This window comes from Micromesistius poutassou (assembly GCF_964030765.1).
Source record: "Micromesistius poutassou genome assembly, chromosome: 3".
Taxonomy (NCBI): Eukaryota; Metazoa; Chordata; class Actinopteri; order Gadiformes; family Gadidae; genus Micromesistius; species Micromesistius poutassou.
The window spans coordinates 14,926,102-14,944,290 of NC_140273.1; the positions used below are offsets into that span (position 1 = coordinate 14,926,102).

The 18,189-nt window shown below is 43.8% G+C and overlaps 1 protein-coding gene across 1 annotated transcript; it reads right to left on the bottom strand.

Moving 5' to 3' along the window:
- Nucleotides 1–5,446: 5,446 nt before the first annotated feature.
- cyp4v2a (cytochrome P450, family 4, subfamily V, member 2a) lies at nucleotides 5,447–17,837 on the bottom strand. The gene is made up of 11 exons (XM_084465690.1): nucleotides 17,540–17,837; nucleotides 16,781–16,893; nucleotides 16,523–16,608; nucleotides 14,959–15,149; nucleotides 14,697–14,766; nucleotides 14,447–14,573; nucleotides 11,947–12,126; nucleotides 9,287–9,389; nucleotides 7,995–8,129; nucleotides 7,482–7,661; nucleotides 5,447–7,014 (listed from the first exon to the last, which is right to left on the bottom strand). Exons 1-11 carry the CDS (start codon nucleotides 17,730–17,732, stop codon nucleotides 6,854–6,856), a joined length of 1,539 nt encoding a protein of 512 aa, XP_084321816.1. The 5' UTR covers nucleotides 17,733–17,837; the 3' UTR covers nucleotides 5,447–6,853.
- Nucleotides 17,838–18,189: the final 352 nt, after the last annotated feature.

Sequence of the window (18,189 nt, forward strand, 5' to 3'; positions counted from 1 at the left end):
TTAATCACAGCAAATTGTGTGATTAATTTGTAAAAAAATGTAATCGATTGACAGCACTAAAATATACCTACAGCAAAGCTAATGAAAACATGAAAAACGCTGTTGCAATTTAAAACACAACAATGTCTCCCACTAATGACAAATCATTTCACAATTTATTACTAAACAATTACCAAAAAAACATTACTAGTAACATTATAACTAATCAAAACTATTCCAAATGCTCCAATGCTTCCGAAATGAGGGCGGTAGTTGGCATGTGACGTTGCCATGTACAAGCCCTATAAGTGATAAGGGCAAGGAGGTGTCTCCTAATGTTGTAATATTAACACTGAGTTAATGAGCTGCTTCTCCCTTTTGATGATGAGACCACTGTGGGTGGGGAAGCACAGTGGTGCCAAATTAAGCCCCATTCTGTCTGATCTGTGTCCCACGCGGGCTTCCAATTATCCACATGCATGCACAATACACGTGCACATGTGTTATCAAACTCACGCACACACATGCACGTGCACGTATGCCCTTGCATGCACACACATAAACGCATACACGCACGCACGTACACACACAGTCACACCACCATGCATGTGCACACAGACACCTACCCACACACATTCGCTCTTGTGCACATAATTACACATGCACAACACAAATGCCCTTGTGCAGACACACCCATGCACAGTCACACAATACACACATTTCTCACACGCACACCGTACAACACCCACCCACGCATGCACATGCACATGCAATACACATGCGTCTCACACGCCAAAGAAAGTGGGAGGGAAGATGCAACCACACACACATGCACACTCCAGACACCCCTGTCTGAAGTAGATCCATACTTTTTTGAGTGCCAGAGGCCTGAAACCATGAGATGTGCTTAGAATCTGTGCAGGGACCTCAGCCAGTTCAGTTGGCTGTGCTGAATCACAAAGCCAGTGCTAAAAATATGGAGTTAGAACATGTTCCAGGGGCAAGCTATAGGTAAACAGTAGCACAAAAAGAGGATATGGTGTCAGAAGAGACAGCTTTCCTTAGACACACACTCAGGTATGGCATAGGCTGCAAAGCTCACACTCACACACACCGCAGAACGCAGAACCCTCCTGTTCTCCTAAGCCCCTCCCCAGCTGACCTGGCGATTCGCCCCCCACACTGATTGACAAGTAGACCATTCCAATGCATGCACATAGAACAACTGGCATAACGGACTATAACGAAATACAATGCAAACACATAGCACACAAACTCTTAAAGAGTCCCAGGGTCGCTACAATATCATCCGAGGTGCACATCGTTTTTGGCCGTGATATTAGATTAGATATTATATTATATAGATACCTATATATTATATAATGTATTATTATTATTATTATTATTATTATTATTATTATTATTATATAATATAGATAGAGCTCCGGGAGTCCGCAAATGGCAACAATCACTTCTCCTCCATGCTGTGATTCACTCTGACAGCTCATTGGTCAATGGGCAGCAGCTCATTTGCATGAACGCTAGAGACACCAGAAACAGCACATTCTGAAGGGACTGAAACAGAGGTGAATAGCGGTAGGCCAGAATTTTCCTAAAAGCTATTTCCAGCAAACAGCTTCAAAAACATGTTTTCTGGAATTCATATACTATGTTTACTTGTTAGGAAAACACCATAATATGTCTCCTTTAAAATAAGTGTACACCTTTGGCATATCGACGTGAATGCCAAGTACACAGGAAACTCCTGCGTCGGCGAATCACAAAGTCACGCATCATACATATTGACATGGCTTACAGTAGACACTGCATTAAGGTACTCACAGAATTGACCCACAAACCACATAGCCAGAGTCAGCAGCTCCGCCCTTCTTCAACCAATGATATACTGCCCTGAACGTCCTCTCCAGTGGAAACAGTTTTTTTGAGGCAAGAGAATCGTTTGTACATTGTGTTCAGAGTGGGACTAGAGGGGGGCATGAGGCACTGTCATCACCTTGGAATTGGATTTGGAGGATCCGCAACAAGCTGCCTCTACAACAACAACAACAAAGGCATTGGGCGCTAGCTGCTGGGACCTGGAACATCAAAAATGATATATAAAAACACTTGTACATTTTTATTTATTATACAGAACACATGGAAGCAGAGATCAAACCCGACACACGCACACGCAGTCACACACACTCACACAAAGGAGACAGAAAATGTCATCACCTCCTTTTTGTTCAGTGGTCGGATCTCAGCAGCAAGGTTCTAAACCATCCCATGGAGTTCACGTGATGCATAGGTGGTGCTACTGAACACAGGTCAAGGGGAGACAGTGACGAGGAGGCATGGTAATTTTCTCATTAGGAAGCATGTACGTGATCTGATTACTTATTAATATTACTAATACATGCTAATATTTCTTAGTAACGCAAGAGATTTATAATTCATTGGTGCATTATTCATTGGGTATTTTTAGCTTCCATACCATTGATCCCCCAACCCCTAGCCTACAGCCAGCTTTTAGCCAGCCAGGATTGACCGCCGAGGATCGCCGAGGGCCTGACTAGGAACATTAGACTTCAGCTGCCAGGCCTTCATACAAGCAGAATCCTAAAGGAGTACACATCATGCGTGGTGATTAAAATTCTTGTGTGTTTAATTGAAACCTTTTTTTTCCCAGCCACTAATGCTTCATGAGGAATATTTAACAATTATTCGCCGAAGTGCTGAAAAATATGTGGCCAAATGGGGAAATTACGTGCAGTATATTGCTACCAGATGAGAGAGTGGTGCTTATTGTAAAACTGTACATTTTTTTTATTTATTTGTATTCCGAAATGTATCATCACTAATGGATATATGTTAAGATGTCAATAGTAATGCTGAATACAATGTAACGGTGGTGTTCAAAAACTCAATAAAATACTAATTACAAAAAAAAAGGCTCTGTGAATAGTGAGGAATAGCCCCGAGACTGACAGTCGAGGGGGCTATTCTTCACTATTCAGGAGCCTGAGGTGAATAATTGTATTAGTATATACTACACGTGAACACTCCAAAAATAAACAAGATAACACTTTTTGCCGGGATTTATTTGTTTTTATTAGCAGTTTATTTGTTTTTATTAGCGACGACCGTCACACGCAATGAAAACAATATCCCGAGTTTGAGATCTCAATTATGGGATATTGGCCAATATCCAGAGAAAGCAAACCAATCAAATTGCACCATCTTAGGAGGTTCACGTGTAGCATAAACTAATCTCTTCTTGGCAGTTTCTTGGCGGTTAATAATGCAATTATCGTCGTCACTGTTGTGGTGGAAAATACAATTAGAGTTGAATTACGGTTACAGAGACAGGGAAACACATTGTACAAACAGCTTATTATTAAAGTATTTGGCCGGTTGGTTAAGACCCCAGGTTACTTGTTGACATTGTCTATGCCCAGATGCAATCCAAAACTGGGCAGTTGGTGAGCCATTGACATCCATTATATTCCAAACGACAGTGTAGCAACTGCCATAGCTTTAACTTTGTTTTGTCCAACCAAGGTAAGTGCACGCTAACCACCCGGACTAGCAGCTTTCTGAAATAGTGGCCAAAAACAAACCACCAGTTTTGATTCTGTGTTTACGTGCCACTGCTCATGCAGGCCAACAGTTACTATGCTGTGCAAAGATAGTGGCTTTGTTGTAAGCAGCGTGATCATTTCAGAACATGTCTACGTGAGAGGGGCACATCCACACACACACACACACACACACACACACACACACACACACACACACACACACACACTTCCATATCTACACATAGACATACACCCATCCATATATACACAAATGCACACAAATACAGACACTTGTATAAACACACACACACACATCTAACCCCCACTACAAGTACAAAATCCCTCCAAGCACGTAGACAGCGCTGAGCTGGATTAGCACTTGAAACATTGCAGCGTGGGAACCACTTCCTCGCCTGCAGCTCCTTGAAGACCCCCTCCAGAGGGGAGGGCCTCATGCGGCTTGAGAGGACGGGGGGCATTCTATCAGGAATATTGTGAATCAATTGAATTGTTTCCCTGCCTGGAGGAGAGAGAGTGGGTGGGTGATTGGACGCGTGAGCCTTGAGGAACTCCCTCTAAACAACCTCTGATTGTGAATAGGAGAAACAAAAACAGTGTGTACTTCAATTTCCATTTAAGGGCTGTGGTTTTACATTGAGGTTCCCCCATCCAGGACCTGTTTTGTCCTATTGTTCTTTAAGTGCGGATGCCAAAGAGCTTTAGGGAAAGCGCCCATGCTACGAATGTAAACAAGGGCCATTATAGCACTTTGGACCAAAAGTAGGTCAGTAGGGAGTTTGTGGACAGAATATCTGTGAAAGTGCATTACAACCGAAAAAAGAAAGAAAAAAGAAAGATGCTCTTTATTGCTATTGTACCACATTCGTGGTAGGCCCGTTATCGCAAAGTGCTCCGTTGGCTCTTGGCCAAAAAAGTGCTTCGACAAATGGTTACAGATCTTAAGCAAATGAGAGACAGTTACGATGGTAGCATTGTCCAAAAAGAAAAATGAAAAAAAGACCAATACTATACCACACTATACAAAATAAACTGAAATATTCCACTCATTAACAGCAGCAGTTTAATTGTTATTGATTATTAAATTATTCCGCTGACTTGTTGGAAATTAGGGAAAAGCTAAAAACACCAGCCAATTTCAGCAGTTACTTCATCCCTCGTTGGCTGCCGGTGACTCTCTCTCCTGGAGTTGGCCCTCATCCACTCAGAAATCCTCTTTTCCCACACCATAGCTTTTTTAGTTTTATTTCCTATTCTTACAAATTGCTCAACTCTAACTTAATTAACCTTTGGCAGTTAACCTTTAACAGTTTCTTCTGTTGCATTTTCAACCCTTCTAAACATTCACCATTACCTGACTTTCTCTTGTAGTGATTGCTAAAATAATTTCTATAGTGTTAGAGAGAGAGAGAGAGAGAGAGAGAGAGAGAGAGAGAGAGAGATGTAAAGCTCATTCAATTATGCTTTTATCGTTATACATAAATGAAATACCTACTCTTTCACAATGTGAACTATTTTCTATATTAAACATCAAATTAATAATAATAATTAAGTATAAAATATAATAATAAGACTTGTATTGTCCTAGTATGGGCACTTAGTATTACCAATATGCAATGCACTCATGTGCTTCATGATCTGAAACAAAGAAAAGGTGTATGTTTTGTGTTTGATATAATATATATCTATATCATTTTTTCCAGGTCCCAGCAGTTAGGGACCAAAGCCTTTGTTGTTGTTTTAGTTGTAGAGGCAGCTTGTTGCAGATCCTCCAAACACAAGTCCTGTGATGCCAGTGACTCATGCACCCCCCCCCCCCCCCCCCCCCCCCCCAGTACAACGATTGGACTCTCTCGTTTCAAGTACAAAATAACTGTTTCAAATAGAGGGTTCTATAGGGTGACTATCTATCCACGAGGGCCCTCGTTGTTGTGTTGTGTTGTGTGTTTGTTTCAAATGATTTAGCACTCAACAGCCTGATAAAACGTTAGAAGTTTGGATCTGTGTGTTTCTATTGTAACGTATATTTATTTGACACATGATGCTGATGCTACACAAACCCTTAATGGGTCAGTGAACCTAAAATGTTTATATATAAACATATGGCCATAAGTTATTTATGGCATATATATATATATATATATATATGTGCCATTTTGTCACTGTTAATAAAAAAGGACCATCATTTGGACAAATCCGTATTTCTGCCTGCCAGTTTTTGAACAGTGTACTCTGCAAGGTGTGGATGTGTCTGAGCCAATTCCGATTTCAGACCGCTCCCGGGTCGGGGAAATCATGGTGCATGAATGCAAACATTCCCAATGATGGAGAAATGTAAGGAGGGGGCAGAGAGCAAGGCAACGTTTTTTTTCTGATTAAAATTCTCTCTTCCACTCATTTCTGCCGGGCTCTCTCCACAACTCTCAAATCGTACTTACTGTCCCTTTAATGCATATTGAAAAATGCATGAAAAAAGAAGAAACAAATATTACAGACTGGATTATGAACTTGTAGCGAGCTGGTGGTAACCTTTTCAATCAGACAAGGATATGGGAATGTGACCTGTTTTTTAACAGGTAATTTAGCTGTGAGATTAGGTGTGCCCCCACTTCAAAGGAGCCCATGATTGCATGACCTTGGTAACTTGGGGGGGGGGGGGGGGGAAGAGAGAGAGAGAGAGAGAGAGAGAGAGACTAGTTAGTCCAGTCCAAAGTGAGTAGCGTAGGTGTGTTGAGAACACAGAGCTATTGGGTCTGCGTTTCTATGGAAACGCTTTCTATTAGGTTTGGTGAGAATCTTAAAAAATGTCAAAAGCAATACATCTTCCTGTAATTGTGTGTGCACTACCCACGATTGCTGGGAAGTGCCATCCAAATCACAATCACGTGATAATCCCTGACAAACTATCGTTGTGTGTAGCATTGGATTCACAAATGCACAATGTGTGGGTGGAAGTCGAGGGCACAACCCTGAAAAAGACTCAATCAGTCAGTAGGCTCACTTTCCCAACATACCAGCAAATGTTGTTTTTCATTACTGGATTCCAATTATTTAGTATACTTGTATTTTTCTACATCAAATGTGTTAGTCAAAATGATGGTCCTTACTATTGAAAATTGCATTTATTATTCAAATTCAAAGTATTGTTGCTTAATCAAGATGCAGCTCCTCTGTCTTAGTCAAGGTGCAATGTTCCTCCTCGTCGGGAGGGGGGAACAAGCTTCTGAAAGCTCCAAGAGGTACAGCATACACCACCAGAGTAGGACCGCAGGGAACTATTCCCTCCTCTCCAGCTTGATGAGGATGCCATTCGATGGCCGCAGGATTAGATCTGCGAAGGGGTGGAGCTCCTCCCGTTTCTGACACGCCTCGATGTTGAAGGAGCGCAAGATGGACGCCAGAATCACTTTCTCCTCCATCATGGCAAAACGCTGGCCTGCGCACGGATACAAAAAAAGAACAATGATTCAAACCGGATTTTGAACAAACACACAAACATTATCATGACTCAATCATGACATGTTCCACTCGTCTTCCTTCTTAGGATGAGTTATTTTAACAGTGTTGTTACAAACTCGTGTCACTACATCAAAGGCATCACCATCCACGTCTATGACATCCACCAGATTGTGTAGTAGATTGAAACCAATCCACCATATAGTAAGTAAGTAAGCAATACTGTATTTATATAGCTCTTTTTATACAGGAATTGCAGCTCAAACTGCTTTACGTAAAATCTGAAAAAAAGGAGTTAATGGAAATTATAACAAAACTTAACAATCTAAATTACAGTAAAAACCAAAGCGGTATAAAACAGTAAAAACAAGCAGTAAGAGCAATACATGGATTAAGAAAGAAAAATGCAGATATAACCCCAGCGATGCCTTCTGATCCTCATCTTACCTATGCAGTTCCGGAGGCCAGCAGAGAAGGGTATGTATGCGTATGGGGGTCTGCCGACGGAGTTCTCTGGCAGGAAGCGCTCTGGCCGGAATTCCTCGGGGTTGGGGAAGTAGCGGGGGTCTCTGTGGAGGGCGTAGGTCAGGACGACGGCGTTGGCTCCTTTGGGCACCTTGAAGCCGCCTGCAGGCATAGACACAGTTGGAAGATTTTGGGTCACGCTCAAAATGACCGCTGCCAGTTGTGATACATAGTGAAGAGGCACTTTATCAATCCTCAATGGGAAACGTGGGTGTTACAGCATAAGCACAGGACAGTATTACAATTAAATGACATCACATTTCATTAATTTTTCCGCCGACACGTTTATTTAAAGCGACTAACAATAAGTGCATTCAACCATGAAACTACAACCCTTCATAGCCTGTGCCTTCCACTGGGGAGCTGAACACCCGAACCGAGATTACACTATCTGGCCCCCCCTGAAGAACTGCAGAGCTTGTGTTTTATACTCACTGATGACGATGTCATCGCAGAGTGTCCGGGCGAAGAAGGGCACTGAGGGGAAGATTCTCAGGGACTCCTTGATGACGCAGTCCAGGTACTTAAGCTCCTTCAGGTCCTCCATGGTAATGGGTCGTTTGGACCCACCTGAGCAGAGGTACAAAGTGTCAAGCACATTACTGGTGATTCATAAGATGAAGGAGGAGAAGGGGTTTGCCTGTTACTAAGTATCTGTTATATAGGTGGGCAGGCAGTCCAAGCTAGAGGATCCAACAATTGTATTTCGTGATTGTCTCACAGGGCTTGTATGTCCTTGTGAGACCATCCTGATATTCAAGTATGCCCTTTGCAATAGATGTCAGTCTGCCCGTGGCCTCGGCAGCAATTCATTTCCACATATAGGCGCAGCCTGATATTGTGCTATAAACTCCAGCCAATCAGAATTAAGTGAATCTGATTTACATAGTCGCTATCTTCGCCCTTGTTGAATCCAGTTGGAAGTAAAACAAAAAAAGCTTCTCTTCCAAGAAAAGCCTTGTGTTCAAATTGATGGTAATATTTTAACATCGTTATTCAGTCAGTTTCGGATAAAACAGTTTTGATGGCTCAGTCGATTTTTAAAACTTCTTTAGTTCTGCTATTGTTATTTGTTGTTATTTGGATTGAGCAGACTGCAGCGTTCTTACCGTTTTGTAATTTTGGGAGAGGCTTTTAACAGGCTCGAGGCCAGACTGATTTTCAGAGACAAACAGAATGTGAACTGGTGAGATCAGGATTGCCTCACAAGGTTAACATTTCTATACTGATATGCCTGAAATGCACGCAAACGCAAACATAGCAAGAGATTTGTTGTGTATAAACGGTCTCCTGGAATTGATGTGAATGTTGGGAATGCAGCTCTGGCCTACAAGATTATTGTGGTGCAGGTTAAGCCTAATTCATATTCATCATATAACGTTCCAAGGCACAAGGGCAGAACTGGTGGTGGTGGGGAATGTTTGCATCGTACCTGCTCTTGCCATAGGCTAATCTATTTTACATTCTGGAATAGCGCGTGGAACAGCCTCCACACGGCCTGAACTAAACAAACACATTGCTTGTTTTGGCACACATTTCCTGTGTGCTAATTTACACATGACATCACCTGTTTGTCATGAACCCACGGGGCCCCCTCCTCTAACTCATTGCAGAGAGAGAGAGAGAGAGAGAGAGAGAGAGAGAGAGAGAGAGAGAGAGAGGTTTAGGTTTATGAACGTGAGAAGGTGAGAAGAGCCATTATGTTTATTTTAAAATCCATTTTTTACCGAAAACCTCGTCGAGCTCCAGATGTACCTTCCTCTGCACCTCTGGGTGTGAACCCAGCAGGTGCACGGCCCAGTTCATGGCGGCGGCAGTCGTGTCATGGCCCTTGGGGGACGAAAGGAAAACACAATATTAGAGGAAAACAAAAGAGGTGTGAGGTGATTTCCCCTGAAATGTCCCCAAGGCATCGTTGAGCAAGATGCCCTAACCCCCACCGACCTGCACGACTTCTGAGATCATTAACCCGATGTAGATAAAAGCGTCTGCCGAAGGGGAGTTTATCGGCTAGGGGGTTCGGCTAAGTCCACAGCCTAACCCGTAGGCATCCTTGAGGGAGATGCCTATCCCCTACCAGTTCATTCATAACATAGATGACTAAATCACAGCTAAACGAATAACATGGTCAAGGCAGTATGATTGACATTACACATACATCTGTCTGTGTTTTGATTGTGGTTTAATAGCCCTGTGACACCATCCTGATCTTGTGAGTTCACATATGTTTCTCTGTGCTGAAGCCTGTGCAATGCCTTTTCCAAACATAACAAAATGAAAGGACCAATCATTTAGAGGGAGGGAGTTACAGTTCATGAAGGACAAGGAGTGCCGCAGTCCACGTCATTTCCAAACATTAGCAGCACTGGAGAAAAGTGTAGAATAGATATAGAGGGATAAGGGATAATACCCTCTGGTTAGCTGGAGCAACAGATAGAGCAAGGGGTAGTTCAGAGAAAGTGTCAGACTCATAAAATCAACATCTGTGATTTTCCAAAAAGTAAAGTAATGAATTTAATTTAAATATCCATTGAAGTTAATCGTCTTAGTTTGTTTATTTAAAACTCTTTGATACTGTGCCAGATGCACTTGTCTTGGTCATCCAGATGTTAATTGCATCATCTAAGTGCCAAAGTAATTCCAATGCAAGTTAACTTTTTAAAGGCTGAAAGCTTTTGGTCACAAATCTAGTGGGCTCAGTGTAGGGTTTCCCAGGAGCAGGTTGGTACATGACTTTCGTCTTCTTTGTGATGATTATTAGGCTAAAGGCCTGAGGATAAGTGGCCTGGCCTGTCCTCTAGTTCTTCATTTAATCTAGCAGCCAGAGCAGTCATCAGCAAACAAATGTTATTGAACAGTTGATCAGATTGTAAAGCCCGCCGTTACGGTATACACATATATTTTTTTACCTTTGCATTTATTTTCTATCTATTTGACTCATTTTTTTCTTTTACTTATCTATTATTTTCTTTTTATTGTATGACGATGTTTATATGTGAAGCATTTTAAGTCTGCCTTGGGTATGAAAAGTGCTATATAAATAAAGTTGCCTTGCCTTGCCTACAAGGCTTAACCCAGTGTTGTTGTTTTCGAGTGAGTCTGGCAGCACAGCAGAAACCACCCTGCTGAAGATGAAGTGCATTGGCACTATGACCCCCTCACATCACTCCATTTGTAAACTCCACATGCCATTGTGGAGTTTTTGCATTATACCGAATGTCTGTACTTGGCCTTGATCTTTTATATATTCTTTCGTCTTCCCCTCATCTGCTCCTTTCCAGTATCGGCTAGCCAGGTCTCACTGAGGGAAGCAAGATCCACATGGACTCCAGCTACCTCATCTCAGCCCATGAGGGCGGTGCGTCGGTTATTTTCGATCGAGAAGTGTCCGTCAAAGTGGGCACATTCCAGGTACCCACAGCGAGTTGCGGAAGGCTAGCCAGGATGTTTTGAAACAGGCTACCTTTTTAGGGTACCTTTTGAGCAGTGTGATCCTGAATAGGGCTGCTGAGTCGCTCAGGGCACGGACAGACTTTACTGTGGCTCCCGTCCACTGCGACCACTCCCCTGAGCCGCCTGGGTGCAGGTTTGTGTCCGCAGCCTCCTGCGTATCCATGCCTGCTGCTTTGTGACTCGTCCACGCCACAGGATTTGGATAAATGACGGTGCCAAGGGGCCATGATGTCGACGTCACTCCCTCAACCGGCCCACGTCTTGTCTATAGGCAAGACGTGGTCAGACGACAGGAGGTGGATGGTTCCAGAGACCCCCCCCCCCCCCCGCCAGACTCAGACAGGCCGAGTGTTCGGGGTGGCTCACAAGCAGCCCAGTGTCGGGCGGTGGCAGCTGCTGATTGCACCGCCTCACCAGGGAAATTCCACCCGGTGTGCGCCTACAGTTTCAGTAAGAGGGCCGGCCCAGATGGAACAGACCAGAGGCACAACTAGCCTGACTATCACATACACACACACCGCCGCGCACACACACACGCACACAGACCCAAGCACACACACACGCACACAGACCCAAGCACACACACACATACACAGACCCAAGCACACACACACACACACACACACACACGCACACACACGCACACACACACAGCCAAGAACACACGCAAATACACACGCACAAAGACCCACACACACACACACAGCCAAGAACACACGCAAATACACACATACACACCTTCCCGAGACACACACACACACAGCACATATGATAGATAGAGAGATGTATACTTTATTGATCCCCAGAGGAAATTCAAAGGACACACACACTTGGGCACTCACACATACTCCCAGACACAGATTCACACCCCTAAACAAATACACAAACACACACACACACACCCACACCCAGGTCAGTCCTAGTGGCTCCTCACCTCGAACATGAAGGTGTCCACCTCCTCCTGGATATCCCTGTGGGTCAGCTTGTTCCCTCCCTCATCCACTGTCTTCAGGAGCATGTCCAGGAAGGCCCGCCTCTTCCTGGTCCCATTCTCTGGAACACTGTCTGTGTCCTCCTCCTCCAAACGGAGTTGGTCCGCCCTCTCATGAATCACCTTGGGGGAGAGGGAGAGAGAGAGAGAGAGAGAGAGAGAGAGAGAGAGAGTAAGAGCAAGAGAGCGAGAGGGAGAAAGAGAGGCAGAGAGGCGTTGTCCTGAGGCTGCCCATCTTCAATAAACCACTCTTTCACGCTTGACTCTCTTTCACCCTCCAGTCCATCTTGGATAATAGGTGTGGGATGAGATCTGGGGTGTGAGTGTGGGGGGGTTGAATATATGATTTATTCTTCAAAACTAAATTACCACACCCACATGATCAAATCACCAGTCATATGAGCAGTAGCGAACCGTGACTCTTAAACCTTGGCCCTCTTCCCCCGTCGCGAAAAAAGCAAACCACCAGCTTAGCTTACTGTGTCCTCTCTATAGTACTGCAAAAGTTACCTATGACAATTCCAGCTCTGAAACAAAAATTAATACTCTAGTCCAGCCTTAGCAATGCAACAAGCAAACAGCACAGAGAGAGTGAGAGTTATCACCAAAACTAAAAACAGCTATCTCTTAAGCTTAAGCAAAATGCTAATCCTCCTGACAAATAATCGCATCATCACACAAGCTGTGTGTGCACTTCAGTAGAATATGGGACAACGGCCCGGGGTGCAAAACGCATGACAGCAGATAGCCCTACCACACAAAACCAACAAAATTTCATGTAAGCCAAGCCACAATTGCCGCTTTTCCACCAACAGTACCAGGCACTTTGCGTTTCCATCTAATAAAGTACCTCTTCAACGTGGGCGGGTCGTAGAAAATAACCTCTCCAACATGGGCGGGTCGTCATTAGGTTTTAATCCCGGGAGATGGGATTCCCGGGAAATCTGAATCTGATCAAGACTATTTCCTGATTCCCGGGAAAGGTTATGATGGGAAATAAAATAAAAAGCGCAATGACTGCGCGTCTATTGTTGTCATACGGTAACGTTGATTGAGGCGATCGAGCCCTGGGAAAGGAATGACACAAAAACAATGATCCGTGTCCCCCTCGGGAGCCGGTCCGTGGACTCCAGCCATGCCGGACACACACAACCACACCGGACACACACAACCACGCGCAGCCTAACTCTAGCCCCGGGAAAGGAGCGACACACACGGCGAAACGCTGATCAGTGTCCCCCTCGGGAGCGGGTCCGTGGACTCCAGCCACGCCGGACACACGCTGCGGTTTCTCACTGTCCATGGTTCTGAAGTCTGTCGCTGCTGTGTGTGCGCTGTCATGATACAGCGCGCACAGCATTACATGAAATGTTATGCACATTTACCATGCATAATGAACGCTGAGTTGGTAAATTTACAGCTTGACTGGTAATTCTGCACAATGACCGTTTTCCCAAATAAACCTTAACATACACAAACCAGTGGCAGAGGCAGCCTATACGTTTTAAATAACTTACCCTTTGATGATCGCATTACTTGAAAACAAAGTCCATCCTCCTGTCCTTTTGGAAGTGGTTGATGGCGACTGATCCTTTGCTTTTAATTTAATTTACTTTTGCTCATTGGTTGATCCCGTCATCCACGGGTATTGCGTATAGTTGGTGGAGTTGAAATGCCTTTCAAAAGCTTTGGTTTTCTGAACCAATTTTAGCTCTGGTTCCCTTCCAAAGTTCCCTTCTTGTTACGACTAACTCCAACTTTTTAATTAAAGGTTAACCTAGAAAACGGCATGGATAATAAATCAGAAACAATGTCCTCCTCCTCGGTTATGTTACTCGCAGCGGCTGCCATCGTGAAGTAAACCAAATCATGCCCCATAAGCTAGCTAGCTAGTTTATTGGCTTGTGATTCGTGTCCCTCACAGCGGGCGGAACTTGTCATAGAGTTAGAGATAACAAAGCCCACCCATTTAGAGGGAAGATATGATTGGTCAATTTTACTGTAATTTGAAATTAGTCTCATTGAATTACTATTACTCGACCCTCTGTGAAATTATAGTGGGACCACCAATCACAGAGCTGCATAGCATTTTCCTTCCCAACAACTGCCGAGTCAGCAAAATTCTGATAGGCTGACAAAGGGGCTTTCATTTAAACCTTCACATTCCAACACAAATTGAATAGGCAGGTTTGAAGGGTTTATTTCCTTAGAAACATTTTTGTTGAGATGTTGATTGTCAAATTATGAATTAATAAAATAAAATTAGAATATCTAGAATATCTTAGGCCCTCTCTGAGGGCCTAGAGGGCCCCGACGGTTCCCCTTTGCATATGAGCCTCCTTAGGCTGTTGGCTATCAAAAGTGTCCCCAATACCGGACACAGCTGCTACTATGTATTCTTTCCTCCTCTAACACCATATTTAACAGTGGGGATGGCACTCACGTTGGAGGTGACTTCATGGAGGATCTTCAGTCTCCGGTTGTGCTCCCGCCCCTCGCCGAACAGGTTGTAGCTGACGTCCCACCAGAACCAGGGCATCTTCTGCCTCTGCGCGATGATGTCACTCATCCTGGGAAAGTGAAAAACATCATGAGAAACATTAATGAAAGGCTTCAAATGCATCAGTGTGAGGCCTTTTGGTGTGTGTGTGTGTGTGTGTGTGTGTGTGTGTGTGTGTGTGTGTGTGACTCACTTGTACACACTCTGGACATAATTGGATTCTGAATTACTTTGAGCATACATCTTCTTCCCCATTGCAGTTTCTGAAAGACATTCGATCAGAAATGAAAGAACCATACCTTTTCACACACACACACACACACACACACACACACACACACACACACACACACAGTTCAAGCACCCTTGATTATACAACGACAGCGATCACTTTCTACTTGGACCGGGGCACCATGACTGACAGGCCAGTGACAGTCTAAAGCCATCCTCCTCACCACAGATGATGTCCAGCGCACACAGGGTAATGGTTTGGAAGCAGTCAAAGGGGCCCTCCCCCGCCTCCCTGCCCAGCTTCTCCACCAGGATGTCAGCCTGCTCGTTCATCACCTCCAGGAACTCCAACAGGATGGAGAAGTGGAAGGTAGGAGTCAGCATCTTTCTTCGCTGGCGCCACTTAGGCCCGGTGCTGTTCAGAGAAGGGGAGCCATGGTCAACTCAAGTCCACTTGACTCGACGCCATACGATTTGGCAATTTGGATTTCATTTCGTGAAACATACTGTGGAGTGTGTGTGTGAGTGTGTGGCTGGATTAAGCAGCCTCAGCTAATCTGACCTTTTGGTCTCTGGGGCTGGGTGAGGCTGCGAAAATGGTTGTACATTGAGCTATTAATGTGCAACAGGTTAATCCAGCCATGCCCACACACACTCTGGGAGATCTCCTACATGGCAGCATGTCCATTGGATCACCATCTTCCTCTACCATTGTCTTCAAACTGTACAATAAAGAGATTTCCAACATAACCACACCACTGTGAACTTGTTCAGGAGGAGCCCAGTAAAAGCCACCTAGGTGGAGTGGGGAAGCCACTCAGCTACACATATATTCTCTGCACCGCTCTGCAAAAGTACAGTCTCGAAAAGTGAATAGCAAACTACGAAATACAAATGATACACATACCATGATCAGATTATTCATGACATCTGGATCATGTTTGACAACAACAACATTGTTGTGTACTGAAAAAATGTCATATTTACTGTAAAGTCAAACTGAGCTATGAGGTTGGACGATACCTCTTACCACCTCATGGGGGAGTTGATCCCACCACATCAATGTATTCAGCATGGCACTTTGGGCAGTGTAACATACAACAACAAGCTTAATCTGTCCATGTAATCCCCGGGATAGGTTTTGGGGTTATGTTTTTGGGTTGGAAAGCACATAGATAAGGTAGTAAGAATGAGAGAAATAACAAACTGGAAAAGGAAACAAACGACGATCAAAATAATCTTGTGAAGAATATTTAGCAAATTAAATGAGGTTACATTGCAGAATAATGATGTGACCTGATGAAAAGATTACAAATCTATATGTATCGAAGAAGCGGGCAAAATATGAAATGGTGTGCTCTATGCCACAGGTCAGTGTGTACAATGTAATCAATGCACTCAATTGCACTCGCATTGGTTCTGAGCATGTGCAGGAAGGCCCTGGTGGTGGTTAAGTACAAGATAATTAAAATAATGGGAAGCAAGCTCTACGATAGGAGAGGATGTTACATCTACTGACATTTCGAACATCACTAGCACACAGCGCTATTGGTGTTCTAAATGTTCAAAATGTTATTTACCATGTGTAATAAAGTATGTAACATAGGTATTGATTTTTTTTTGTAATCTGTTTAATTTTGGGATTCATTTGATATTGTGTGTGTTTCTGTCAATGCAGAACCGCTGTTGTTGACTGTATTGTTTCTGAATGTTATAGCAGTCAGAATGGGACAGCATTTTGACAGTAGTATAAGTATAAAGTAGTCATATGTTTGTCGCTGTACATACCTTGTAAGTAAACCTGTGCCCAGCCATGGGTGAAGAAAGCTATATGTGTAGGCCTTGTCCATGTGAACTGAGTTGTTCAGAAGAGCCTACATCCATGTACAATAGACAAGTCATTGAATCAGATTATTGGTTTTGTATTGAATTGTAGTCTGCATCCCATACATTGTAAAAAATAATACAGAGAAGACAATAACGTAGGTAGGTAGACTCTATGTCTCACTCTACTGTGTTTTCAGAATAAAACAGATGTGAATGTACCTCAACCGTTTCCGGATGGTACAGCATCAACGTGGGGATGGGTCCAAGCCATACTTTCAGCAGTGGACAGCTACGGAACTCGTCTGTCGCCTCAATAAGTTGGCAGAAGAAATCTGGAAAATGCGTTCAAATATATAGAACAAAACAGGCTGTGAGTGTTCAAAGTGATGCACCTTGAGAACACACAACCCTGGCATTCAGGGGGGTTATAGTATCTTGCTCCAGGATGCCTGGACGGCAGACTTTGTGGATCAAACGCAGTACCTTATAGGCTGGCCGTCGTAACACAACACTACACAACTTCTACGTCCAACCTGGGTCCATGACCCCTAGGGCAACCTGCAGAGGTACTATTTTGATTCCCATTTAATGCAATGACCAACAAACCGGACACAACATGTTGAAAGTGAATGAGTGATTAGCATAGGTAATCCTATATAGGTAATAACCTGTGACTTCAGTTGTTGTAGCTCCCAGCAATAAAACATGTTATGCATCTCCATAAGTTGCTGAACAGCACATATTCGAGTCAGAACTGAAAAGAGTGTATCATACACATATCATTAAAGTGCAGGTACAAGTTAGATGTCTTGCTGAACACCTGCTATGCTAAAGTGCATTTGTTTTACAATCCAGGGGATCCTTTATCTATCCATCGAGGGGTCCTGCTTGGGCAGATGAAGGTCATAAACCTTGCCTAAATGCCTAATCTGCACTCTGCTAGCCTCTTTACTCTATTCAGTTTATTTGGTTCCTCACCTTGAGCATTTGGTTTCAGAATCAGCGCGTGTCCAATGAAGGGGTACGAGGTTCCGATCTCTGGAATACTCTTCAGCTGATAATACTGGAGAAGGTGCCCGGTGAGCAGGCGGTAGGATAAGTAGCTCAGGATAGCCACAAAAACACTAGTTGCGACTACAGCCACTGAAAGATCACTCAGCAAAAGTGCCATATTCACACTCAAAGCATGTCTGATGGGATATAGATATGAAACAAAGCAGAACGTTTACAACTAAAAGTACCACTCCGAACTGTGTGACAGAAGGGACGCTTGTCCAGGATATATGCTGTTATCTTTTCCATTTGCCAGTTGGACTTTTGGAACTGTTGTTTATCTACCCTTACCCTACCCCCTTCCCTTTGGCCTCAATAATTTACCTTTACCTTAATGCCTTATCTCATCAATGACGTTCATTGTGCATCAAATGCATCATCTTTAACCGGAAACTCACTCCCACCCATGTCTCAAAAATCCTCTGTGCCGACGGCTCTGAACTAGAGTTTGTCTCCAGTTACAAATACCTTGGCCTCTGGTTGGATTCATCACTCTCCTTCACCACCCACATCAAACACCTTCAGTCTAAAGTCAAAGCTCGTCTGAGCTTCCTTTACCGGAACAAGGCCTCCTT

Excerpts from the sequence above, each read along its gene's own strand:
- cyp4v2a (XM_084465690.1), bottom strand. The coding sequence starts at position 17,732 with ATGGCACTTTTGCTGAGTGATCTTTCAGTGGCTGTAGTCGCAACTAGT. Across the intron at positions 9,390-11,946 it reads TGGACACCTTCATGTTCGAG|GGCCATGACACGACTGCCGC; the intron begins GTGAGGAGCCAC and ends TCGTCCCCCAAG. Across the intron at positions 7,662-7,994 it reads CTGCGATGACATCGTCATCA|GCGGCTTCAAGGTGCCCAAA; the intron begins GTGAGTATAAAA and ends CTATGCCTGCAG.